The following is a 26547-nucleotide window of genomic DNA, read 5'->3' as shown; positions in this document are numbered from 1 at the left end:
AACACGGAAGTGCCCATTCCAAGTCTTCTTGGGGGAATCATACAGCGGCAAACTAAATCGTATATTCTGACTCCCCTCTTGAAAAACTTCCCATCTCTTTCCCTACCACTCGTTCCACGCTGGCCATATGTTTCTATGCAACAGCACACACATTGAAAAATGGGGGGGAAAGGCCCAAATTTGGAGGGGGCGCCATCGCCACGTCCTTGTGTCCAGGTTCCTCGCGTCTACGTGGCCATATCCTGTGACTGACTCTGCCTGTGGGGTTAGTTTGGGCCAAATCGGTCACCTTCCGATTTTCAGGAAAATTCATAGGTGGACTTTGAGATTTTTTTTTTTTTTCGATTTTGGGTCATTTTGGATACCTACTCCGATTTACTTACCATCTCACCTACAGGTCGAGGGCCGCCAGGGTTGCTGTGGAGTCCACTTGGACAACTTGGTCCATTCCGCCATCTTGGTCCTTTGCTTGGTCCAGCTATTTATATGCTTAGATAATTTTACTCTTCGGGAGTAAATACATCATATCTATAATTCTAAATTCTCATAGCTAAGTATCACATTTTTTTCCCCGTGTCTAATCTATCTTTGGACTTTGAAGAAACACTTATTATTCAAATGGCCGTGAGCTTATTGTAAATATATATATATATATATATATATATATATATATATATATATATATATTATATATATATATATATATATGCTCAACGAAGTCTTGGCTGAGGGAAGACGTACAGCTGTACTATTTATCAAAATAGCTTCTTTGATGGCACGTACAGTTGCACGAAATGCACGAGTTGGAGTCCAAGTCACGACCGTCAGATACGCAAACAAAATGATGGCTGACTCCTTAGAGCATGCTACCGGGCTGGAGAAGCAGGAACTCCTGTCCAAAGCGGCAGGTAATGAGAACCCCTTCGACATGCGTGTGTCCAAGCGCGTGAGTGGCGATTCCTCCAACCCAACAACGGTGCCCTCCTTCTATGCCTCGCGACTGGTGGGCTGCATCTGTGAGGAGGATGCCACCTGCGTGAACTGGATGTGGCTGCGTAGAGCTGATGGCCAGGGGTGGTTGCTGCTGATTGGCCCCCAACTCTTGGGGTTGGGGAGTGGTCCCAGGATGTAACACTTCACCCCATACCATGCAACACATAATGGAAGACTGCATTATACACAATCATGCACGCAAACAACACAACATACACTCTATAAAGGATTTGTGGGAAAACCCAGTTTCGGCTGTGGCCTTCCTTGGGGAGACGGGACTGCTCGGACAGACAGTCTAGAGAACGACAACAACAACAACTGGATGTGGCTGCACAAGGGAGAAGCCAAACGGTGCGAGTGCGGGTACTGGTTCAAACTTGACGATGCCAAACCGATGGTGTAGGCGCGGCGTTACCCGTCTACTCCAGGGCCAGCCGTCTGCCTCCTCCTACGGTTGGCTTCTTAGTTGTCACTGCTGCGTATGGCAGGGCAGCTGTGAGAGGAAGTGGGTAGGCAGGCTGTGTTGCAGGTGTCAACCATTTGATGATAAGTGTTGTGCCCCTGCCCCTCCCCCCTGCCCGCCCCCCAAGAATGGGAAAGATTAAATTGTAAAGAAAAAAAAAATATATATATATATACATATATATATATAACATATATAATGTATATATATATATATATATATATATATATATATATATATCATATATTTTTTATTTATATATATATAAATATATATATATATATACATATATATATATATATATATATATATATATAGCGGCGAGGTCGAGGGGATGGCGGTTCGAATCCTGCCACCAGCGAAGTTGAACCAAGGGTATGGTTTATTAAATTCCACGCTACAAAGCCATCTGTGAGGGACACCGTCCTAGCCTTATATATATGTATATTTGTATGTATATATATGTATATATATATATATATATATATTTACATATATATGTATATATATATATGTATATATATATATATATATATATATATATATATATATATATATATATATATATATATATATATGGACACCCCCTCATTGTGCCAAATTCAACCAAGCCTTCTCGCACTGCACTAAACCATTTTCTTTTTAATCTGGATTCTGTCATTCATCTCTGTGAGTCATGGTCAACAGGTTAGTGTGGAAGCATAATTTTTTCCAGTCCTGTCTCATATCCTGCAGAGAACAATCAAATCTCATCCATCTTGCATTGCGAATTTCCAAAAAGGGAACGAAAATAAACTTCAATTTTGCATTTCTCACTTTTTTTTATTTTAATCTACAAAAAATTCCTCTACAAAATCTTAGTCTAAAGAAAAGGGTTGTCTTGGTCCCATTTTTTTTTTTTTTCCATTTTCTCTCTTTCGTCTTGTAATTCCCCTTGTCAGAATATGATGAAAATCCTTGTTGGCTGATACCCTTTGGCACCTCATTACGTCATGTCGGCCGCTCTGCCGCGCGCGGGGCGTCGAAGATCAACGAACATTTACGGAGATGTGATGGAGCGAGACGAATGATGAAGACAATGATGATGATGATGATGAGAATGAAGGAGAGGGAGGAGCAGGAGGGGGAGCAACGGCATCAGGAAGAGGAGGAGGTGAAGGAAGAGACAGACAAGAAGGGGAGGAGGGGAAAAGAGGAAAGGGTAGAGGTGGAAAAGATACAGGTGGTTTTACCAGGTTAGTTTCTAGAGAACTAAGTTTATCTATGACGAAGACGACGACGTATGAGTAATGAGAATTATGATGAGATACATGAATCTACCTTAGCACTACGGTCTATGATGATAAATATGATGATGATGACGACGACAATCGTGATGAGTGGAGATGAAGATGACTGGTGTGCTGGCGAATGTGGCGAAGGAAAAGAATGATGATGACAATGGTATTCGAAAATGATGTCCTTACGATAATGACGAAGATAACGATGGTCCTTGTTGATGAGAACTTCCTGTCAATTAATGAAGGCGAATAATGAATATGATTCGATCAAAATGGCAACACTACAAAGAAGAGAGAGTGAGATAGAGAGATAAGAGAGATGAAGAGAGATAGGGAGAGAGAGAGAGAGATGGAGAGAATGGCGGTTCTGATTATGAGTATAAAACAAAAGAATAACTAAATGTGGTAATGAGAATGGTTAATGAGAAATGGGGTGTACATGGTAATTAATGGCACACTAGAACTTTGGCTACAGAGATTAATCGGGTGAATTGTTCGTATCTGTTGTTTATGTAGGAATATGTATACATACATACATATATATATATATATATATATGTATATATATATATATGTATGTATATATATATATATATATATATATGTATATATATATATATATATATGTATATATATATATATGTATATATATATATATATATATATATATATATATATATATATATATATACATTTATATATATATATATATATATATATATATATATATGGTCATCCTTGTAGAGTATATATAATGCAGTTTTGATCACACCCCACGGCAACAAGCTGACGCAGCCTGACGTCCAATCTACATGAAAATAATGGCAACATAGGACCCACAGCAAAATTCGATTCTGGTGAGGATCGTGTCTAATAAAGACGTTTCATCGTTGGTCTAATAAATTGTTAGAATAAGTATTTCATGTTAGTAAATTGATCACTTTTTTGTCTCCTTTTCGACTTAAAAAAAACACACACAGCTCAGCTGGTAAAAATTATGATGCTGTGAATCCCTAAAGTTGTATTTTTTTTTTTTTTTTTTTCGTTCTTAGGTCTTGGTGGAGTCGATTTCGAAATGTCGAGTGCTCTCTTTGCTACTCGGCCTTGTGGGATGACCCATTTCCCCACCAAGAAACATTATTTAGTATTAATATTTTTATCGTTTTTTCTTGTTTCATTTTTTTTCTACAAACAAAATAAAAACAAAGTAGCCACGCACCTTGCATGCCTTCTCTTCGAAATCGTAACTGATGAGATAACAGGTTTTGCATCAAGTATAAAAAAAGGAGAAAATCTATTTGAAAAAAGTCGACAAGGGTGGTTGCCTACTTCCTAACGCACACACACCTTACAGTAACATAACATAACAGACCTTGCTATAAACATGCTCTTATATACAACACATAACTGAACAACAATTAGGAAAAAAAAAATAATCAAAAACATAATTGACCTCTTTTTCAGACAATTCTAAATTTGCGAAAAGATCAATAAAATCTTACAAGGGAATAAAACTATATCCACTCGCATCAACTTATGAATTTCTTTGTCTTTTTTTTTTTTGACATTGTGACAAACGATAAAAATGTTGTTCAGTGTGCTGGGAGTCCCCTTCGACATTCGGAATGCAACGACATGACGTTGCACCGGACGCGCATGCGCAGAAGCCGAGTCGCCTCAACCGTGCGGAGAAAAAAAAGAAAAAAAGAACGGAGACCGACTCAAAAAGGCCACCGCCATACGGGATAATTTGAGTGGGACTCTTTAAAGAGCGCAATGATGTTCTGCTGTCTACAGCAAGGGTCGAACAGAGTGAGCCTAAAGAGGAGAAGAGAGCAAGAATACAACAAAGAAGTAATGAGGATAAGGAGGAACGACACACAAAGAGAGCGATCAGTGATTCCTGAACACCGTCGCTTGTACCTTTGTGGACAAGTGGAAAGGATGCGAACTGCATCTGTGATGGGCGAGATTATAATTTAAATAAAATAAATTAAAAGAAAGACGAGCTGGTCCCCTAGATTACACTGAGATCTGTGTTTGGGAAAAAAAATCATCATCAAGGAATCGAAATGCATCGTTTGTCTTCTTTGAATAAGAAGTTCAAATTTTTTATTTCAACTGAATATGTGGATGGATTTAACAGCTACTCCACGTCTGTTTGTAACTCAGGTTCATCGATCAAAAGAAGAGCAGGAAGAGAGAGAAGAGTAAGAGGATTCTGTGGGAGTAGCTGAGCTTCTGCAAGTCTCCTGATTGCCCTTGAAACGTCACTGATTGGATCTCACCCACTCTCCTTCCCTCCCTCCACCCAAGTCAGGTTTCTGCTTGGTAAGACATCTGCACCTGTGGGAGACATCCTGGCTGGACCCCTGACATCAGTGGAGGGGGGAAGGGGGAAATGGGGACCTTGTAAAACCTTAAAGAACCGCCCGCAAGCTTGAGACTGTTCCTCCTAAGTTCTAAAGGTCTGCCGAAGAAGGCGACGACAAAGTCGATGACGAAGACGCTGATAGCAGAGGCGGTCAAATTGCGCCTCTCATCGAGAACTTGGCTAGGTGGCAACCACCACCGTTCTTCAAGGCCCGTCCGGACAGTGGGCCACCCTCCTCAAGCTGCTCGAGGTCTGGGTCGCTGGCACCCTCATCCACCCCGGAGACCCCATGTAGCAGACAACTCTCGCCAGCCTCCACTCTTCTATAAAAGAGAAAGAAAAAAAAAAATCTGCTCCGCAGAACTCGTCTTGGTTCCCACGGAGGCCACCCACGCCCTCAAATGGCGCCCCTTTCTCCTCGCCCTTGACGCCACAGCCGCCGTCTCAACGCCCTCTGCAGCGTGTCTAGACGGCGGGCTGCTGCGAGCGGCGCCCCCGGCTGGAGAAGAGCACTCCTACTTTACCCTAGGACTACGTGTATACTAATGGTATATACACCATAGAGCCACGGAAAAACTCAACAGGGTTCATCGGCTCTATATGCTTGATCGCGCTCGAAAAAAAAAAGGTCTACCATACCTTCACCTAGGTGGGAGAAATAACGACAAAAATTAAATAAAACAAAGTCCGTCTTGGGGAAACGAAAGGGGAAGAGCACTAAATACGAACAATGAGTTTGTACTATGGAGATTGAATTTTCGTAAAAAAAAATATAAAGAAAAAATATTAGTTACGACCGAGTCCTTCCGACATAGGGCGTTCATTTTCTCTTTCATATTTTCTAAAACAGGTTCTGCTCGGTTCTCAGGTTGTGGATGCAGATGGCAATGACGGTAGCTGGTTCTTGGCTAGTGGTTCTCCCATGCCGTGGCTTGGTCGAGGTCCTACTAGCTCGAACCGGTCCACAATCAGCCCTGAGGAGTTTGGTCCTACTGCCGCAGATGTCGGCGAAGTGCCTGTCCACGTCACGCGGATGAGATCGCGACGTGGCCGGCTCCTGTCACGGCGGTTTACCTGAAGAAGTGGACGCAACCGCTGGCTTTTGGTACAGGTGGTGGTGATGGTGCCCTTGGACGCCTCCAACACTAACACCACCACCTCCACTGCTACCACCACCACCGCCTCCACTTCCGCCGCTACCTCCGGCGTGGAAGGGTACGGTGTTGGTGCTGGACACCGCCGCCGAAGACTCTTTCATACTGAAGCAGGGGTGCGTGAGGAGTTCTTTGGCCGGCGGTCGGTTCTCGCTGCAGATTTCCAGGCAGCGGAGTACGAGGTCTCGTGTGGGGGGAGTCATATGGTCAGGTACTTCAGGAGGGCCGCTGCTTGTGGCAATCTGTCGAAGAAGATCGAAAGGTTAAGAATACTGCTGGGAACACCTCTCCCCACCCAAAAATAAATAAATAAATAAAATAAACAAGCATTACTCACTACCCTTCCTTTTATTACCTCCCGTTTTCCTTGTTCCACACACCATATTTGCATACCTTATGACTCCCTCCTTAAAACATCCCCATACCTCGTCCACTCCTATTTCTACTCTACCCTTCACTCCCTCCCACTCTTTTCTCAGCTTCTTCTTGTACTCCTTCTCCCTTTCTTTCTCATTTAAGCAGTTTACCCTAAGCAACTCCCTACCTTCTGTTTTTTTCCTCTTTCTCCAACTGTCTTCCACACTCAACTTATCTTCCAACAAAAAATGATCTGATATTCGCCCACTCCCTCCCCTGAGAACATGTCCATCCAAAACTCTTCCTACTCTTCTCCTGGTTACCACTATATACTCCACTGAAGCCTTATCTACCACCCTTCCATCCACCACCCTTTCCCATGTGTACTTATGCTTGACTTTCTTCCTAAACACTGTATTTACTATCATCAGCTCTCTAGACACATCTCTACCATCATCTCTCCACTACGATTTTTTCCTGGCACTCCACACGATTTCATTCAGGTGAGTTAGTAAGTTTCAATCTGTCACACTCTACTGTGGCAGCCTCGAATTTGTTGGAGGAACCTTTGAGAAGACCCTCAAGCTGAAGGGGTCTTGACCTAACGAAGGGCTTGAGGTCATTACCTTGAACATTAGTTTCCACTGGTTAGACACGTTGTCGGCTCCCCACGGGGGCTTCGTGGTGGCCATTTCGAGCATACAGCAGCCCACGCTCCACACATCGCAGGACCTGCCATAGTCCTCACCCCTGAGGACCTCCGGGGCCATGAAAGCGATGGTGCCAAGGAGTTGTCCCTGGAACTCTCCGGTCACCGTTGATTTGCTCGCCAAACGGGCGGCTGTTCCGAAGTCGCCGATCCGAAGCCACTGGCCAGTGCTGTCTACCAAGAGGTTTGCACCTGTGATAGAGGAAGATCCCAAGCTTAATCGAGAGACACAAACCAAATAAACAGATATATAGAGCTTCTGGAAGAAGGAAGAAGAAAAAAAAAATGAGGTTCGAGGGGCAACACTCTTTAAAAGTTTACCTGGTTACTTTCTAATGGGTTAATGGAGATTATGGTCCTCGTCTTTTTGAGGTCAAGATGTTTCTTTAACCTGAATAAAATCACCTGACATTTACAAGAATAAATCTATTACTCATAGTCTACAGATCTACGCCGTCAAGAGGTTATCGCCGGGTGATTTTATTCAGCTAAAAAGAAACTATCTTAGTCAGGAAATAAGTCTTTTCCCTCTTTGATCCTGCTATGCCGCCTTATATAATTCATTTTAGTTACCACTAGATGATTTTACTCAGTCTGCAACGGTCAGTAAGCCTAAGATGATTACCTCCTCCACATACAAACACACACACGCACAGGTGCCATACCTTTAAGGTCGCGGTGCAAAATCATGTTGTCATGTAGGTAGGCAAGACCCGACAGCACCTGGCGAGTGTACCTCAGGATCACAGGCTCGGAGAACGACCCGTATTTCTCGAGCATGGTGGCCACAGACCCGCCTGCCATCCACTCAGTAAACACGGAGAAGGAAGTGGAGTGTTGGGTGGCTCCGAGAAGTCTCACGATGTTGGGGTGTTGCAGGCGCGACATCAGGAGGATTTCCTCCTCGACGGTCGCCTCTACTTGTTCCTGTTCCTCCTCGCTATTTCGGCAGAAGGAGACCTGTTTGACGGCCATCAGCGTCCCCGTTCTGACGTCTCGCCCTTGGTAACATGAGCTGAAGGCTCCTGTCCCCAGAAGCGGGCCTCGAACCCAATCGCGACCTTCCTTGTACTTTCTACCCTCTAATCTCTGGAAAAAGGTAAAAACAAATCAGTATGTCATTGCTGTAGATTCTTTTTTCCTGTTGCTCAAATTCCTTTAAGAAAGTACAAAATATCAAGTAAAATGTGCCTCATACTCCCTAGTTTCAGGAAATTTAGTGAAACTTGAATGGACATACCCTACAAACTTAATAGTATTTCAATATGATATATATGAATTCATAATGCAAGTGTAATACATAAGATCTATCTATCTGTCTATTTATCTATGTATCTATATATCTATCTATATGCCAAGGGCTTTTCCCCCTGACCAGGGAGGTAGTCAAAGTCAAAAGGCATATACCCACCCCCCACCCATTCCATCTCCACCCATTTCATTACCACCCATTACACTCCCACCCAACATACACAGAAACTTTTATATAATTCTTTGAAAGTGACTTTTTCTGGTACTAATTAGGCTATAAAATATTCTTTTCCAAATATATGCTACAATAAAAACAAACTTGAAACATTTTCAGCATGATATTCAATTCGAAAATTTGTGGTTTTCCAATCGTGTACAGAATTCAATATGAACAAGACCCTAGAGAAGACTTCATCTCTAATAAAGAAAGAAAATAAGAAAAGAAAGAAACGTTACTTAGATCATGGACACTAAGAAATAGGAAAATAAAAGAAAACTTAGAGGAACTGAGTAACTAAAAAAAGTAAGAAAACGCATTTGATAAGTCGTTTACTTCTAACACTCTGGGAACCGAAACTAGATGAACAAACTACAATGGTTCTGGGAACTGAACTGCTACTTACGGTTCCATATGGGTGTACTGACTCGTCGCTGGGGAGGATCTCCAGTCCAGGTATCGATGGTAGCGGCGTCTCATGAAGCGAGATGCTGAGGACTCTTGCCAAGGACACGTCATCCACCTCCTTGACCTCCACTTTGGTGAGCGGCAGAGGGGGGTTTCTTAAATTCGTGGGCGAGATGGGCGTCTCCTCTCTAACGGGAGTACTAGTAGGGGCGGAGGGCGTCGCTGGCGTACTGACGGCATCGCGGAAGGTGAATTGTGGTGGGTCCAGTCCTCGAATAGGTGTCTGGGGTGAGACGTTGACCACATCACCGTAACTGTGGGAGAGCCCGCCTTTGTACAGAGGAGCCCCTGATTTTATGGGACTCCATTTCTTGTTGGTCCGGTGGCCGGGGGAGATGAGGACGTTTTGAACCACCAACGGCACCTCCGGTCTTGGGCGCGTCTTGTGATACAACCGAAGTTTCGCTTGCTTCTCCTTGAACTTGGCTTCGAAGGAGTCGAGGGGGAGGTGAGTAGGCCTTGGCGGAGAGGACGTGGGGCTTAGAATACTTTGGCTGCGTTCGCCCCCACTCGATGCCTCAACCTTCCTCATGGGCGTGGGCGAAACGAGGGGTTTGCGCGCTGGGGACTGCGAGGACGACCTCAGGATGCCGAGCATGCGTGAGGGCGAGTGTGACACGGACCGGACCAGCCGTGACCCGATCTGGTCTCCCAGTTCGTTCCCTGAGAACTTGCCCTCGAGCCGGGCCAGGCTCGTCTTGCGCTCGCTGTTCTGCCCTTGGAGGGATCGTAGGCGTCGCTTGAGACGCATCTGGAGGGAGACGTCCAACTTGGCTAGCATGTCGCACACCTGATGGAAGACGGCGGGCTCGGCAGCTGCGAACCTGGCCCCGCAGATGTAGACCCGACGGGCTAGTTTGCTGACAGTAGCATGGCTGCTACCGAGGGCCTTGAAAGCGAACTCCACCACCGTCATGAGTCGGTCGTAGTGCTCCAGTTTGTACCCGGAGTCTGAGGGCATGAGAGGGACGTACTGCAGCTGGAACTCCCCTGGGAACTCATCCAGAAGCCTGTCCAGAACGCAGAGTCGTCCTAGGAGCCACTGCCAGGGCGCTTCTGAAGGAGGCGAGTCGTCCAAGATGCAAGAAAGGACGTATGATATTCCTCCCAGACCAGGCGTGCAGTGGATGTGATTCGGACCCACCTGGGATCCTAGGGCCAACTCCCCCTGCTGCCCACGGCAGAGCTCCACGATCGAGTCCACACTGACTTGGGAGGTTCTTCTGTTCCCGTCGGCGCATTTCAGGAGAAGAGTTCTAACGAGCGGTCGGAGAAGCTCTTGAAGAGAATTCACGTCACTCGAAGTTGGACACAAATGGGACAGCAAGACTCGAACGCAGCGCTGGTGTTGGGGAAGGTTGACGGTAAAGGAGGAGTGGTAGATGAGCAAAGAAGTAGACAATTGAAAATAAAATTCATCAAATAAAAATCATAATAATTCTATGCATGACTTGACTTCTAGGATTCTCTCAGATAAAGTGAAAGATAGTATTTTCTCATACGGTAGTATTTATTTAAGTTCATTTCTTTTAAGCTCAACTAACTTGAGGTTGTGCATTTTTTAGTAGAGTCGACCAAAGTATATACAACAGTATCGAAGGCGGGTCAACCCATCCTACGATATCTAAAACAGCACCGCATAAAGCAACGGCGTGGTACTCACGAGGCAGGCGAGGTAGACTTTGTACACGGGATCATTGGCGACCTGCGCCAGGATGTTGGCACAGCAGTTGATGACCTGCCGCTGTTTCTCCTCGCCAGTCACCAGCCGGTCCCAGTGGAGCACTTTCACCACCTGAAGAAAATAACAGTTGTATGCTTCCAGCCTCACAAGGTGCATAAATGAATGAGAATGTATGTGTGAAGGCGATTTTAACTGTAGTCTCAATGTACATGTATGGTTGTAAGAATAAATATATATATATACACTAGTAACAGTAACTGCAGTTCCAAAAAGAACAATTTAGTTATTTTTTCGTCTAAATCTGAGATACTGAGATCACAAAACAAAGCTAAAAACTGGAAATTATAAAATACACCTATATACAAAAGAAAGATTAAACAAAATATTTTAGCGTTTAGATATCTGAATTGGCACTACAGAGTACAATATTATCTCATCAACAAGGGGAAAGATTCAAAAAAAGGCCACTTCATTCAGGAAAGAAAACGACGACATGACGTCACGAAGATGCGCGCGCATCACGCTCCCCGAGTCGAACTCGGTGAACTTTCGCACCTACCAATGACGTCATGTCGTTACTCGAAGTGAATTGACCTCTTATTACTTCGATCTCGGCCCTTTGGTGGTGGTCGGCTTCCGGTACCTACCTCGTGGACGAGCCTCCGGAGTCCTGTCTCCCGAACGGCCCAATCTCGGGAGAAGAGACACGAGACTAACTCCGACCCGAAGACGGCCACCCAGGCGGCTGCAACAGCCTCGTGCTCGGCCGGGATGGGTTCAGTTCTCGGCAGCGGAACGGCTTCCTCAGACGCCGAGGCGACGACAGCAGCGCATACCTCACCTGCAAGGAGGAGGAGGAAGAGGAAGAGGAGGAGGAGGAGCAGGAAGAAGGGCGGGAGATGGGGGAGAAGAGGATGAAGATGAGATGAAGGAGGAAGAAGTGAAGCAGTGGTAGCAACCGTAGTAGTAGTGATAAAGTAGTGGCAGTAGAAGTAGTGGTAGTAGTTGTAGTGAAAAAGTAGTAGCAGTAGAAGTCGTTGTAGTACAGTAGTAACAGTAGTGGTAGAAAAAGAAGGAGGAGGAGGACAAAGAAGAAAAGGAGGACCATCTCATTAGTTAGAGTAACTTCTTTAGGGTGTAATGTAACATCTAATTCAGTGGTTCTTAACCCTTGGGTCGCCAAGCCATCTGAACGGGTCATTAAGGATTTTTGGACTTATTATTGCCACAATATTCCTATTCAAAATACAATCAAAGTATTAATCCTGATTGTAGAATTCCTGTCATTATTATCTAAGGTTAAGTGAAGCATTGTTTCTGTCACACATCTTTACAAGCACAAGTACTTTATAATTTAAAGGAAAGTGTTTATGAAGGTAAGGGTCGCCATTGTCGATCTGGACAGGATTTTGGGTCGAAGACAATAAAGGTTAAGAACCATTGATCTCAGTTATCATTAAACACCAAAGCAAAGTGATGTAATACCCGCCATTTGTTTTATATTGTTTATTTGTTTGTTATTATTTGTCTGTTTGTTTGTTATTATTTGCTTGATTTTTCCTTTATTATTATTCATCTGTCAATTTATTATTATTTACTGTTTACCCGTTTGTTTATTATTTAACTATACCTGTGCACTTACTCATTTATTCTATCTATTATCATTTATATTATTATAATTTTCATTTACTTATTTCTTCATCATTATTATATATTTTTTTCGCACCCGACCTAGTTATGGACCAAAAGGTCTCCTGTCGGCATGCTCCTCTTTTGTAATCCTTTTATTCATCAACTTTTTGTCCCTATCTATATTTTTCCAAATTGACTTTTTAAAAAATATCTGATAGCAACGCCAGGTAATGATCCAGCCCTTACCTCCAATGTTCAATAGAATTATGTGCTAATGTGTAGGTTACATGTGCTATTCATTCTGTAATACCGTATACATTGGTCATAATCACAAGTGTGTATTTTTAATTTTACACTTTACACATTCATACATAACAAGGTTTTGTATATGCATACATGCATACATATATATATATATATATATATGTGTGTGTGTGTGTGTGTGTGTGTGTGTGTGTGTGTGTGTGTGTGTGTGTGTGTGTGTGTGTGTGTGTGTGTGTGTGTGTGTGTGTGTGTGCGCGTTTGTGTATGTATGTATGCATGTATACATAAACTTATAATTACTATTTTCAACTAATTCTTCCGTCACCATCAATTCATCCCTAAGTACTCCTCAACTTACTCTTGACTGTAGCAGGGTAGGGCGATCCGAGTGGCGGGCCTCCGGCTGGGGATGAGTACGCTGAGTCCGAGAACGAGTAAGCGGCCGACATGGACAGACTCATGAGCGAGTTGGAGGACGAGCTCTGCTGTCTCGCACTGAGGCTCATTCCTGCTACAGGAGAAGAAAGGCGAGTAGGAACACCAGGAGGAGGAGGAGGAGGAAGAGGAGGAAAAGGAGGAGGAAGAGGAGAGGGAGGAGAAAACGCCCAAACGAAGAGATTGAATCGCGTATGAAGTAGAAAACGGGGAAGATGATGAAGAGAGCAGGAGGAGGAGATGGAATGAGAGAAGGAAGAGGAGGAGGAGGAGGAGGAAGAGGAATAAGAGGAGGAGGAGGAAGAGGAGGAAGAGTAGTAAAACGCCCAAGAACGAGACACAGAAGAATAGAGGCCAAACGAAGAGATTCCGCGTATGAAGAAGAAAACGGGGAAGATGATGAAGAGAGCAGGAGGAGGAGATGGAATGAGAGAAGGAGGAGGAGGAGGAGGAGAAGGAGGAAGAGGAGGAGGAAGAGGAGAAAGGAGTAAAGCGCCCAAGAGCGAGACACAGAAGAATAGAGGCGGACGAAGAGATTGAAACGCGTGAGTATGAGGAAGAAAACGGGAGAGATGATGAAGAAAACGGGAGGAAGAGATAGAATGGGAGAAGAAAGGGAAAAGGGGAAAAAGATGAAGACGGGATGAGCGAGACGAAAGGAAAGATGAAAATGGAGTGGGTGAATAAGAAAGATATGAGATTATTTTTAATAATACGGGTATACGTATATGTATACACATGCAAACACATACACACATATGTATATATATATATATGTATATATATATATATATACACACACATATATATATATATATATATATATATATATATATATATATATATATATATGTTTATGAATGGTAAGAATGGAAAGACACGATTGAGAACAAGAGACTTTATTCCTGACCGGTTTCGCCTTTGAGGCTTCTTCAGAGGTAATATATGCCTCAAAGGCGAAACTGGTCAGGAATAAAGTCTCTTGTTCTAAATCGTCTTTCCATTCTTACCATTCATAAACCTGTCATGTCACAATATATATATAGATATATATATATATGTATATTTATATATATATGTATATACATATGTATATATATATATATATATATATATATATATACATATATATGTATATATATATATATATATATATATACATTGTATATATTGGTCACTGTTACATGCAAACATCCATGACAGGTTCACGATACATACTGTATATATTTATCATAAATTACTCAAATATAAATAAGTGTCGTTTCTATGGGAGCCCAAGGTCACTGCCTGAAGTAACCTACGGGAACCTGTGCTGTTTCCATAGCAACACAAGCCTGTTTCCATGGCAACCCATCCCTTACCTGAGAAGGATGCGCTCATGCCAGTGTAGGCTTGATCGGACAGGGGAATGGACGGAACTCGTGGCGACGGCGACGACGACGTCTTGTTCGTTGTCGCCGTCAGGAGAGCCGGAGGCGGTGACGGCGACGGAGACGGAGAGGTAACGAGGGGGCTGACGGAGGAGGAACTCCTCGGGGGGTGGTACTTGGTGGGCCAAGGGGCACGGCAAAGGGGGCACAGGAGAGGCTGGCCGTGCGTATGACGGTCGGCCGCCCATACGGCCATGCATTGATGGTGGAGAGTGTTCCTACATCCGCTTTCGCATCGTACCAGAGACTCGCCTTCCACCATGCACATGAGGCAGATCGGACACAGGGAGTCGTCCTCACTGCGAACGAAACGAGAACTTTAGTCAGGATAAGGTGAATCATGCAACAATGGCCCGGCCACACACCTTCACGGATTTTATTCAATCTATTTTGTTCAGCACAGGAGTCGTCACTGATAGCGAAAGAGGCCAAGTTGACTATTCTGATGCCTTTACCGATGATCACTCGAAAACGACTAAAAGAATCCAAACGAAAGCATAAGGTGGTTATACACATACGGTGTATCCGTTGATCTACTAATTTATCTCAAATCATAAACCCTGAGACATTTTAGTGAACAAACGTCTTACCTGGTGGTCGATCCTGGTGGCGTGGGCGGTGCGGGTCCGACGGGGGAGGAGGGCGTCGATCTGTTGCCCTTGGTTCCAGGACCGCTTCCTCCTGCTCCTCTTCCGGGACCTGATGCCCCGCCGCCGCCGCCACCGCCGCCGCTGGCGCTGCCGCTCGCGCGTCTCTCTCGCGCTCGAACGGCCTTCTTGCGTCGCTCCTCGTACGCTCTCATCAGCTGTTCGACCTGCAACGGGCGGCGAGAAAGCTGTTAGTGGACAAGTGGTTCATATGGGTGTGGGATTGGGAAGAAACGCTATGCCCCCCTTCAACCCTATGTAGGGTTTTGCGCGTTTAAACTTTTCCATACGATGAACCTCACAAAGGCGTCATGTGGAGCGAGTGGGTATACGAGGATCCCGGTGTCAGCGTCCTGATTATCTATTTTGTCGTTGTAGCTAGGTGACCCCCCCGAATTCTGTGAACTGACTTGATCACGTTTTCTGTGTTTATTATTACTCAGTGAAAGAGAATGAGCAATACAGCGGTGACTTTATATTTTATAACGCGAGTATTCTGATGCATCAATTATCGTACCTCACGCCTCTGATGCTGCGCGCGAGAACTTGACTAGTATTGAAGATGTTTTTCTTTCTGACACTATTTAACCTTATTCAGCTGACAGAAACCTGGCCAAAGCTGAAGAGTCATCTTGAATATACCATAATGATTAACCCTGAATGTCGTTTTAAACCGAATGTCATATATAAGGAGTTATTTCTATCCAGACACAGATGATTTAATTAATTTTGAAAGAAAGTCTAAGCTACAAAATTAAACAGTGCTGTACCCTATTCATACATACATACATTATGTACATACATACACACACACACACACACACACATATATATATATATATATGTATATATGTATATATATATATATATATATATATATATATATATATATAAAGTGCATGAAGGACATCATCCAAAACGCGTCCTGCTTGTATATAACTTTAAACCAAAGGTTATATTTCTAAGTCAAACCACATTCTAGTTATGATGAAGGCAATTACCACATATTCTAAGAAGAGCAGCTTTATAGTTTTGTCAGAAATGCATGATTAGAAGTGTGGTTCTTTGTCTCGAAATGAATCGGCAAAATATGAATAATTCTTACTGAAATACATTGAATCTGATCAAAAGTTATAGTCAGTTAAGGGATCGTGGTTTGTTTTGTTTCTTTTCATTTATTCCGCCACTTTTCGATATTCACTGAACAAAGTTTGAGAAAGAAGGAGAGAGAGAGAGCGAGAGAGAGAGAGAGAGAGAGAGAGAGAGAGAGAGAGAGAGAGAGAGAGAGAGAGAGAGAGAGAGAGAGAGAGAGAGAGAGAGAGAGAGAGAGAGAGAGAGAGAGAGAGAGAGAGAGAGGCAGAGATTCTAAAACGAATCTTAATCAATTTTACAGTCTTCATGAAGATGATGTAGGTAGTAGATTTTGTTCTGGTCCACGTAGATCAATTTGATTCACTTCATGGAGGGGGTGGCTGGAGGAGAGGAGGGAGAGGGGGGGAGAGGGGGATCGACTCAGCCTAGGGACCGCATCGTCCCTCAAAAGAGGCGAAACAGGGGCCCTGAATGACCCTGACCTTTTGCGCGAGTCAGGGAAACTTTCTTTCCAAGTTACTTGCTGAATGAGATCAGCTAGCGTCTCCCTGGACTGTGCTTGCACTCCTCCTTGGTAGCGAATAACACGACGACTTCAGGTCTATCTGCATGTGTGATGGTTTGCGTATTACACTTACGTATTGCTCATTCGGGAATTGTATATTTTCCACCATTAATTGTATTATTAAGTATCAATTGTATTATTAAGTATTAACTGTATTATTTATCAAGTTATAATGTATTTATAATGTATGTACAATATTAGACGTAAGATCCAAGTATTCAAACCAAGGAAGCTCCTGTGAGTTTGCCTACCAATTCTGAACTAGGGTAGCGTGGCTTGCTAGTCGTGTATCAATCTTCATTGTGAACACACGTTCTTCTATTTTCTATTTGTATTTGGTGTTTGGTGGCGCAATACATGCTTCAAGCTATCTCTACTACACATGCTTTGCATACGCCATGGGTAAGTTTTGGGTGTCCGCAGTACTTGTCTTAGTCTGTTGATAAGGTGAAGGTGGAGAGCCTTCGGATGGCTGCGGCCGAAGCCGTCAACTATATCCTATTATGCTCCTGGACTTCTGGGAATCAGAAAGGAGTGCGGGATTCGAACTCACAACTAAACAAATCTGAGTCCAGCATGCTTCCGATTACGTCACCAGGGCACCAATGTTGATAGCACATCAGATTTATGATGTCTGCAGCTTAACCAACGCGAACAGGTCACGTGATTAATTTCAATATATAATTTCCTAATACAATGATGGTTGCTCATTACAACGCCAAATTAGTTCCCAATAACTTGTTTATTTGTATTGAAAATTCATTCACATTGCACAAAAACGTTACTCTGGGCTGTCTAAATATTCCAGATAATCATATTCATTAGAATGATCAATTATTTGCGTTCCTCGTAGTTTTTGTGTTACCAACACTAACATTAAATATTGTTATCTCAAGTTTCACTAACTGGAAAGATGCAGCCTCACAGTAGCCAGCGACAGTCTTCGGACTCTCATAGATTTCTCTGTGAGTAAATAGCGGATCTGTTTCTATACCATCAACTCCTCTTGTAAGAAAAAATGGATGAAAAAACGGTCGAAATTGGAAAGCCAAATCTTGCATCCAGTCCTGAGACTGAGGATGGGTTCCTCAAGGCAAACCCTCCAGAAAACGGCGAAAGTACTGATTTGACTTGAATACAGTTGTTGTGGGGAATCAATTTCCTCGATATTAAGTTTCACAAGACCATCATTGATCTATATCGACAACAAATCTGAATGTAGTAAACCTCAGTTCTTGGTAAGTGGCCCAAGAATTAAACCCTAATGGACTCCATTCGTATCATCTCCAGGCAGAAGCTATGTCTTCCAGGAAGATGATGGCGTTACCAGTTTAACCTCTTCGACATGATAACGCTTTCGAAGGCGTCTTGAGGTGCGAGTGGGTATACGAGGAACCCTGCGTCGGCGTACTGATTATATTTGTTTTGTAGTTGTAGCTGAGTTACCCACGAATTCTGCGAACTGGTTTGATCACGTTTTCTGTGTTTATTATTACTCAGAGTGAAAGAGAACGAGTAGTGCAGCAGTGACTTTATATTTTATAACGCAAGTAGTGTTATGCATCGACATTAGGCATCCAATGCTGCGCGCCAGAATTTTACTTGTATGGAAGAGGTTAATATATATAAAATCATCATTTTCAGTGTCGTAATTTGATGGACGTATTACGAAATTCGAACAAACCAAGGTTACGCAATATCCTTTTATGATAAAAGACTCATTTCTACTCAAAAAAGAATGTTGGTTATTTTCAATTTCTGATATCCCTCTCTACTACTCTCCTGAACCTCTTCAAAACGAGTCAAATTGTCGCTCGCAGTATCGGATGCCTGATGTACGATGATTCGATGATGCGTCACAATACTCGCGTTATGAAATATAGTCACTGCTGATTTACTCGTTATCTTTCAGTCTGAGTTATAATAAACACAAAAACAGCAATCAAGCCAGTTCACGGAGTTCGAGGGTAACTCAGCTACAACTACAAAATAAATATAATCAAGAAGCCAACTCCAGCATCACTCACGCCTCATGACGCCAATATAAGCGTCATCGTATGGAAGAGAAATCTCCCCTTTATCACGACTCCATCTCTTCGGGATGATACTGTCCCCATGGATAAACGAGCTGGTTATTGGAGACGAAATCGAAATCTAAAACTTGAAGACAGCAGCTGCGCAAGCTTTTATGCAGTATCATCAATAAAATATTCACTTTCTAAGTAATGCTCGTCAGATCTTATATCACCGTTTCTATTTTTCTTTTCTATGATTCGGCTGTTATGAGTCTTATGGCTTCTACTTTTCATCGTTTTTTATGACATAAATCTACCTTGCCAACTTCCATTCACAAGATATGTTCCTAGCCATGGCAAGCATATTCCTGATACAATTTCTTCGAGAATAATTCCTGATTTGATGCCAAGAGATCACACAACAATGTCTACGTTGCCGAGGTCCCTCAGTGAGACACACGACTGTTGTTTGTCCAAGACCGTCGAAGTTCTTCCACCGTTTCCGTTGTGGGTTCTTAACGCAGACATTTGCCAGTAACTTCCCGCGAAAGTACTGATTTGTCTTGAATACAGTTGTTGTGGGGAATCAATTTCCTCGATATTAAGTTTCACAAGACCATCATTGATCTATATCGACAAGAAATCTGAAGGTAGTGAACTTCAGTTCTTGGTAAGTGGCCCAAGAATGAAACCCTGATGGACTCCATTCGTATCATCTCCAGGCAGAAGCTGTCTCTCAGGAAGATGATGGCGTTACCAGTTTAATCTCTTCGACATGATAACGCTTGCTCGATAAAAGTAGAATAGAAAGGAAGAGGGGAAAAATACAAGAGAATTCAGTAGAATAGTACGTAATTACTAAACAAAACATATTTGAATAGGAAACGAACTGTATGAAGAAAAGAATCTGGAGACTAAGAGAAACGCCTCACAGAGCCTGAAGGCTCCCTAGGAGACGGGGCACCCACCTCATAGTCCTTGAGGGAACCAGCCATGAGAACGGGGTCGTTCTCGGCAAGCTGCAGGACGCGCACCAGGATGAAGAGGACGTGGACGCAATACGGACCGTGACCACAGGAACAAGTCTGCAAAGGAAGAAGGATAAGGATGAATGAAGTGTTCCTCGACACAACGATGAAAAAACGAATAAAGACATGAGTAAATAAATATGTAAATTAATAAATAAATTGGTAAATAAATCAATTGAATAAATAACTAAATAAATATATTAATTAATAAAGATAAATAAATAAATGGAATGAATAACTAAATAAATAAATATAAATTAACAAATAGATAAATAAATAAATGGAATAGATAACTAACTAAATAAATATATAAATATGTAAAAATTAATAGATAAATAGATGGATACATGGAATAAATAACTAAATACAGATAAATGGCAATATATAGATAGATACACATACATATACATACCAAATAGATAAAAAAATTAATGAAAAGTGTTCTTCGATACAACGATGAAAAAACGAATAAAGAGATGAGTAAGCAACTAAAGAAATATATAAATTAATAAATAAATAGAAAAATAAATCAATGGAATAAATAACTAAATAAATAAATATGTAAATAGATAAATGGAATGAATAACTAAATAAATAAATATATAAACTAATAAGTAAATAGATAAATAAATAAATGGAATAGATAACTAACTGAATAAATATATAAATTAATAAATAAATAGAAAAATAAATCAATGGAATAAATAACTAAATAAACAAATAAATATATAAATCAATAAATAAATAGATGAAAAAATAAATGTAATAAATAACAAAATACACAGATAAATAAATACATAAATAAATAAATAAATGGATAAATAAATAAACGGAATAAATAACTAAATCGACAGATATATGGCAATAAATAAGTAAATACATACATATACCAAATAGATAAATAAATGGAATAAATAACTGATTGCAGATAAATGGCAATAAATAAATATACATATACATACATATACCAAAGGCTTCCCCCCCCCCCCCTTAGGAGGGAGGTAGCCAAAATACAAAAGCATTTACTCCTAGGAGGAATAAATAGATAAATCGATAAATAATTTCAATAATCATTGCCACATGCATCACAGACTGGAAACTGGAAACCCGTAGTGGCAGGAAACAATCCTGGAAGCCTCCCATTAATCTCTCTGGAAAGCAGAGCTGGGCGCGCTCCTCGGTGGGTTCCGCTTTAGTTTGGCCGCGGTTAGCGTTCCCAAATTATTACAGCTTAAGAGACAGGAGGTTCACACCGAAATAAAAGTCCGGTAGGCCACATACTTTACCAAAGAAAAAATTCGTGGGCCACATCCAAAAGGTAGGCCACATGTTATACCGGCACCTATATTGCTTTAATAGTTTGGGAGCGCTAACCGCAGCCAAACTAGAGCGGAACGCATGTAGGAACGCACAGAGGAATGCGCCCAGCTCTGCTGTAAAGACACATTGGGTTACTATCTGTTATATTAACGTCACGGTGTTAAGATGATGAGATCAGTCACCGGTTGTCAGGCTTCTTTAAGTGAGAACGAGAAAGGAAAAAAAAATCGAAATTGAATGGTCCCAGTGAACAGATTTACTTTTATCAACCACAATTCACTTTAATTCTAAGCCATCAACGTCGAGGAACTCGAGGAGGCATATATATATATACATACAGATATATATATATCTATATATATATATATATATATATATATATATATATACACACTCACACGATAATTGGTGAGAACTTGGTCCACGTAGAAGATGGAAGACAGTAAGTGGAGGACATAGGAAGAGGTGGGGAGTTGGAGGAGATGGAGGGAGAGGTGGAGGTGGCAGGGGCAGGAGTAGGACCTGTGACCTCCATGGATGAATTAATAAAAGGTTAACACAAACAACATCTCTCGATACGGACGTCGTGAACGTCCGGTGGCTTGAGCCCTAAACGTGTAGTCTCGATTCCTGACCGATACAGTAACTCTTCTGCAAGGGGACAATCTGCATTTGCACAGTAATGGTTATAAACTGGACAAATTTAGATTTAAGAAGGAAATAGGCAAGATTTGGTTTACTAATAGGGTGGTCGATGAATGGAATAAACTTAGTAACCATGTAGTAAGCGGTTGAACTATCAGCTCTTTTAAAAAACGATAAGACAACTTTATGGATGGGGATGACAGGTGGTGATGGATACGGAGATGCCTAGTGTAGGCCTTATGGTCTCTTGCAGTCTCCTTTATTCTCATGTTATTCTTATGTTATCCCCAGGGTTTTTGCCCGCGTTTGCGATGCGGCAACTGGGGACAGCGTTTCTCATTCAAGGGGCGGACGGGAGGTGGAGAATTCTGCTGCAAACAGAGACGACATAGTCGTGTGGCGAGAGGCGCTCCCCGACAAGGTAACGTTGTGCTCGTTGATACGCACGCTTACGTAAGAGCGTTTCTCGCGGCCATTATGCGAGAGAGGACGTTAAATCCAAAGATGCATGATCTACGTCAAGCTTAGAAAGCTCGACTCGTCCAGTCATGCCCCTAGCTTCCACCGTCAGATGAATAAAATCACCTGAAGTTAACCAGCATAAAATAATAAGAGGTTAACAAAAGTGATGTAAAGTACAATAACTTTTAATTTTTCGAGAGAAAAACAAGAGAAAATATTTAATGAGTATGATACGAACCATTACCACTTAAGCACTTCCTTACTTAGGGGTAATGTTCCCTCTATTCTGACTACCCCCTGGACATCTTGCTAAGGGAAGGGATTAACTCCTCAACACAAACTGACCCACTCCTGTCTTGTTTTGCTAAGGTTGCTTAACTGCCTTCCACATCCTCCTCCTCCTCCTCCACTTCCTCCTCTTCCTTCAACTACCTTTCCTTTCCAGGCTCTTTCTCCTTTTTCTTATACCTTCCCTTTTCTAACTTTTACCAGTTCTCGTCCTCCTCTTCCACCTTCTTCGTTTTTTTTCTACTCCAACATCTAATCCTCTCCTCTCATCCCCCTCCCCTCCTCCTCTTCCCTACCCTCCACAAGTTACATCGCAATCGCAATGAGAACGAGTACAGCGCTGTGTACCGCATACACCTTTGTACATCTGTACAACGTGTGTGCAGGTCCCGGCCCAAAGGAGTATCTGTACGTGCCGTGTGTATGAAAGAGTCCCTTACTTGTGAAATGTGTGTGCGCACTCGTAAACAGGACACAGCCATGACGACTATGTGCACTGTTTTATAAGACATGACGATGAAGAGGACGGTCAAGGTAAAAAGGACGATGTGTATCATACAACATCTACTGAAGAAATGGTATTGTGACTATTGTCGAGTTTTCAGGTCCACCACGATGCAACTAAAATCCTGGCAGTTGGCAGGTATGCTAACGATCCAGAAAGGGAACACCATAATGCTCACTCTCTAACTTGTCCAGTCTGATCTTAAACACATTCAGTGTCTTTACTTGAATAACAGTCTCCGTCGACGAAGCCAAAAATGAAAACAAAATGAGAAGGAAGAAGACGAAGACGGAGAATGAGGAAGTCGAGGAAAAGATAAAAAAAAAAAAAAGGTGTAGGAACATGAAAAAATGATTACAAAGAGGAAAGGAATACAAGAAACAAACAATAAGAAGACGAAGAGGAAGGGGCAAACGAAGAAGACGAAAAGGTAGAACAGAAAAAAAGGCATAGGAACATTAAAAAATTATCAGAAAGGGGAAAGTGATACAAGAAACAAACAATAAGAAGACGAAGAGGAAGGGGCAAACGAAGAAGTCGAAGAGGTAGAACAGAAGAAGAGGACAAAGTCGAGGTTCTTCACTTCTCGCTATTAGAACGATTCGCTGGCCCATCAAGCTCCTGGTTGTGCCAGGTAGCTCCCGGCCAATCCCGGCCAAGCCCGGCCCTCCACCGCATGCGGCAGTGACGTCAGACTCCCGATCAACGCGGAAATTCAACAAACTCGCTTTGGGCGTCCAAGGGGCGCATGCGCAGTGGATTCGGAGTGCATCATGAAATCTGAGAGACTAAGAGAGGGAGAAAGTGAGGGAGAGAGTGGGTGGGTGAGAGAATGAGAGAGACAAAGAGGAAGAGAAAAGAAAAAGTGGGTGAGAATGGAGTTAGATGTGTGTGTGTGTGTGTGTGTGTGTGTGTGTGTGTGTGTGTGTGTGTGTGTGTGTGTGTGTGTGTGTGTGTGTGTGTGTGTGTGTGTGTGTGTGTGTGTGTATGTGTGTTTCTGATCCCTTTTCTCTTTGTTACGCGGTAATACACCCCCAGTTACCTAATCCCTTAACGAGACGAACACCAAACAATTTCATCGTACACGTGTGGGCGGACTACGCCTCCCAGAAGGGGTGAGGATCGGTCTAGCCTACGTTCAAGGCCCGGGTCGTAATAAAAATTTCAGTCAAACGATCATCTGTTGAAAGGGGAGTTCATCCGTATATTTCATTGACTACGTAGAGGATTTTATTCAGTTGAAAAGAGAGCAAAGGTTAAAAGTGGGGTGAAATAGCGAGCGGGGTTAAATAAACCCAATAATCAATCCAACTTAGTGATATAAGCTAGATATAATCGTGGCTTAATAGCCTGGCGATTTTGTTTTGCTGAGAGAGGTGGTTCTCGCACAGGAACGATTGCGACATCTGAGGCAAGTAGAAGAGAGGAGCCTTCAAGGATCCTACTGACTTCCCCCAATTGCGCACCTCCTGCGCAAGGACCAAGTTGTAAGATTCAACTCGATAAACACCGAGATCATGTTTACCAATTCGTCTGTTTATGTGTTTATTCGCTTTCCTACGCCTTTATTAGTGTATTTGTTTTTGAATGCTTCGGATCCGTTCCCTTTGGGTGACGTCATGTTTTTTTATTTTTTTTTTTTTTCACAGTGGTTCCGACCTCTAAGAAGAGACCCGTCGGGAAAGAATTCCGTTGTTGCCCCAAGACCCACTTGAGCCGACAACGACAACCTTGGCGACAACAAGGTCGGGGAACCTGTGGCTAGTACCACGTAAAACGACACCGTTTCCGAGTATTCTCCGCCTACTTCCAACTCATCTGATGAAGCGCGGGAGGCGCTACAATCCACGCTTAAGTGGCTGTAACTGGTACGACCCACCGCTAGATGTAACTTCAAAACAAATTAAACAAATAAATGAACAAATAGATTTAAACGACTAAATAAATAGTTTAGTAAATAAGCAAATATATTACTAAATAAATAAGCATATGAACAGAGATATATAACATATATATACTAAAATGCGCCTTCCTCTTTGAAAGGTGGGGGGGGGAGTCCATCCAAGACACTCTTTCCCCATCTTACATAAGAACATAGGAACATAAGAATGAAGGAGACTGCAAGAGACCATAAGGCCTACACTAGGCAGCTCCGTATCCATCACCACCTGTCATCCCCATCCATAAAGTTGTCTAATCGTTTCTTAAAACAACTGATAGTTTCAGCGCTTTCACTTATTTATTGTCCCTTTTCTCTTAGCTCCTTGTTTGACCAGTAATATTCGGTCCCTGATCATCCCACCGCTGCCACCATAATGTATTGGGTGGCCATTGACACCAAATAAGTACCGAACAACGTATTATTCACAGGGCGACAAAGCACCACAATTACAACATATATTTATACCACGGAGGCGAACTAGCAACTGCTCGTGTGAACACGCAGCCTCGCTTGGCGGGAAGCATACACGACCGCATGGTTCTATTACAAAATGGGCATGCGGAAGTGCAACCAATTAATACAATAAATACAAAATAACTATTCTACATGTGACAAATATATAAGGGAGAAAACGTGTATCTCCCGACCTATTAATACATACGCACAATAATTACAAATGTACAGTACACCATTACACCATCCATTTCCTCCCGTCGCCCATTGTAAGGGTAGGAAACAATGCAGCAAAACACAACATTTCCAGTCCGGCAGCCGAATCTGGTTTATCCCCACGGCTTCATTTACATGGCAGCCCTCCCCGACATCCACTCAAGATTTTACAGAACACACAAGAAGCAATAAGCAATTCCCTCGGGTTACGTCAATCTATTTTCCATTCACAACCACTCTGAATATTTCAAGCCGGTTTTTATTGTGAGACAACCAATGTTCCTGTTACCCAGCAATATTGAAATATTATTCATCTAAAGGGGTAAACTAATGTCGTAACACATTGGTAAATTAAAGTTATACCCACTCTCGGAAAATAAGATTTGAAGTGAAAGTTTTTTTCTGTATATTTCGACCACTCTCTGTGATCCTCTTCAGCAGAAGAGAACCACAAAGTGTGGTCGAAATATACAGAAAATACATTTCACTTCAATTCTTATTTACTGATAGTGGGTTTCAAGTTTAATTATTCATCTAAATTACACTGCTCGCCAAAGGAGTGGTTGACGATGACTGATGCTGGGTAGGAGTGGCGAGTGCTCGGCACGCAGTACTAAACAAAGGCTAGCTGCCTACGTGATGTGTGACCTTACGTAAC

General features: G+C 42.4%; 2 protein-coding genes across 3 annotated transcripts in view; one reads left to right on the top strand and one right to left on the bottom strand.

The window, feature by feature from the left end:
* The first annotated feature begins 712 nt into the window (after positions 1-712).
* LOC143030168 (cytochrome c oxidase subunit 5B, mitochondrial-like) lies at positions 713-1147 on the top strand. The gene has a single exon (XM_076193334.1). The coding sequence runs from the start codon at positions 773-775 to the stop codon at positions 1130-1132; it is 360 nt and encodes a 119-aa protein (XP_076049449.1). The 5' UTR covers positions 713-772; the 3' UTR covers positions 1133-1147.
* A 2608-nt stretch (positions 1148-3755) lies between these two features.
* Positions 3756-26547, bottom strand: part of LOC143032006 (mitogen-activated protein kinase kinase kinase 1-like) — a 232513-nt gene continuing 209721 nt past the window's right edge. The window contains exons 5-14 of one of the 2 annotated variants that reach the window (XM_076196467.1): positions 19999-20115; positions 15302-15525; positions 14643-15010; positions 13205-13357; positions 11598-11791; positions 10930-11061; positions 9205-10608; positions 7996-8419; positions 7248-7522; positions 3756-6506 (exon numbers count right to left, since the gene is read on the bottom strand). In XM_076196467.1, the coding sequence (XP_076052582.1) occupies positions 6171-6506; positions 7248-7522; positions 7996-8419; positions 9205-10608; positions 10930-11061; positions 11598-11791; positions 13205-13357; positions 14643-15010; positions 15302-15525; positions 19999-20115 (3627 nt within the window). In that variant the 3' untranslated portion in view covers positions 3756-6170. The remainder of the gene's footprint in view (positions 6507-7247; positions 7523-7995; positions 8420-9204; positions 10609-10929; positions 11062-11597; positions 11792-13204; positions 13358-14642; positions 15011-15301; positions 15526-19998; positions 20116-26547) is intronic. The other variant, XM_076196476.1, reaches the window with a different exon arrangement.

The sequence above is a fragment of the Oratosquilla oratoria genome, chromosome 1, assembly GCF_046742065.1.
Source record: "Oratosquilla oratoria isolate Oo_2021 chromosome 1, ASM4674206v1, whole genome shotgun sequence".
Lineage (NCBI taxonomy): Eukaryota > Metazoa > Arthropoda > Malacostraca > Stomatopoda > Squillidae > Oratosquilla > Oratosquilla oratoria.
The sequence above is the reverse complement of the archived record's forward strand: the minus strand, read 5'-3'. Positions and strand labels throughout refer to the sequence as shown.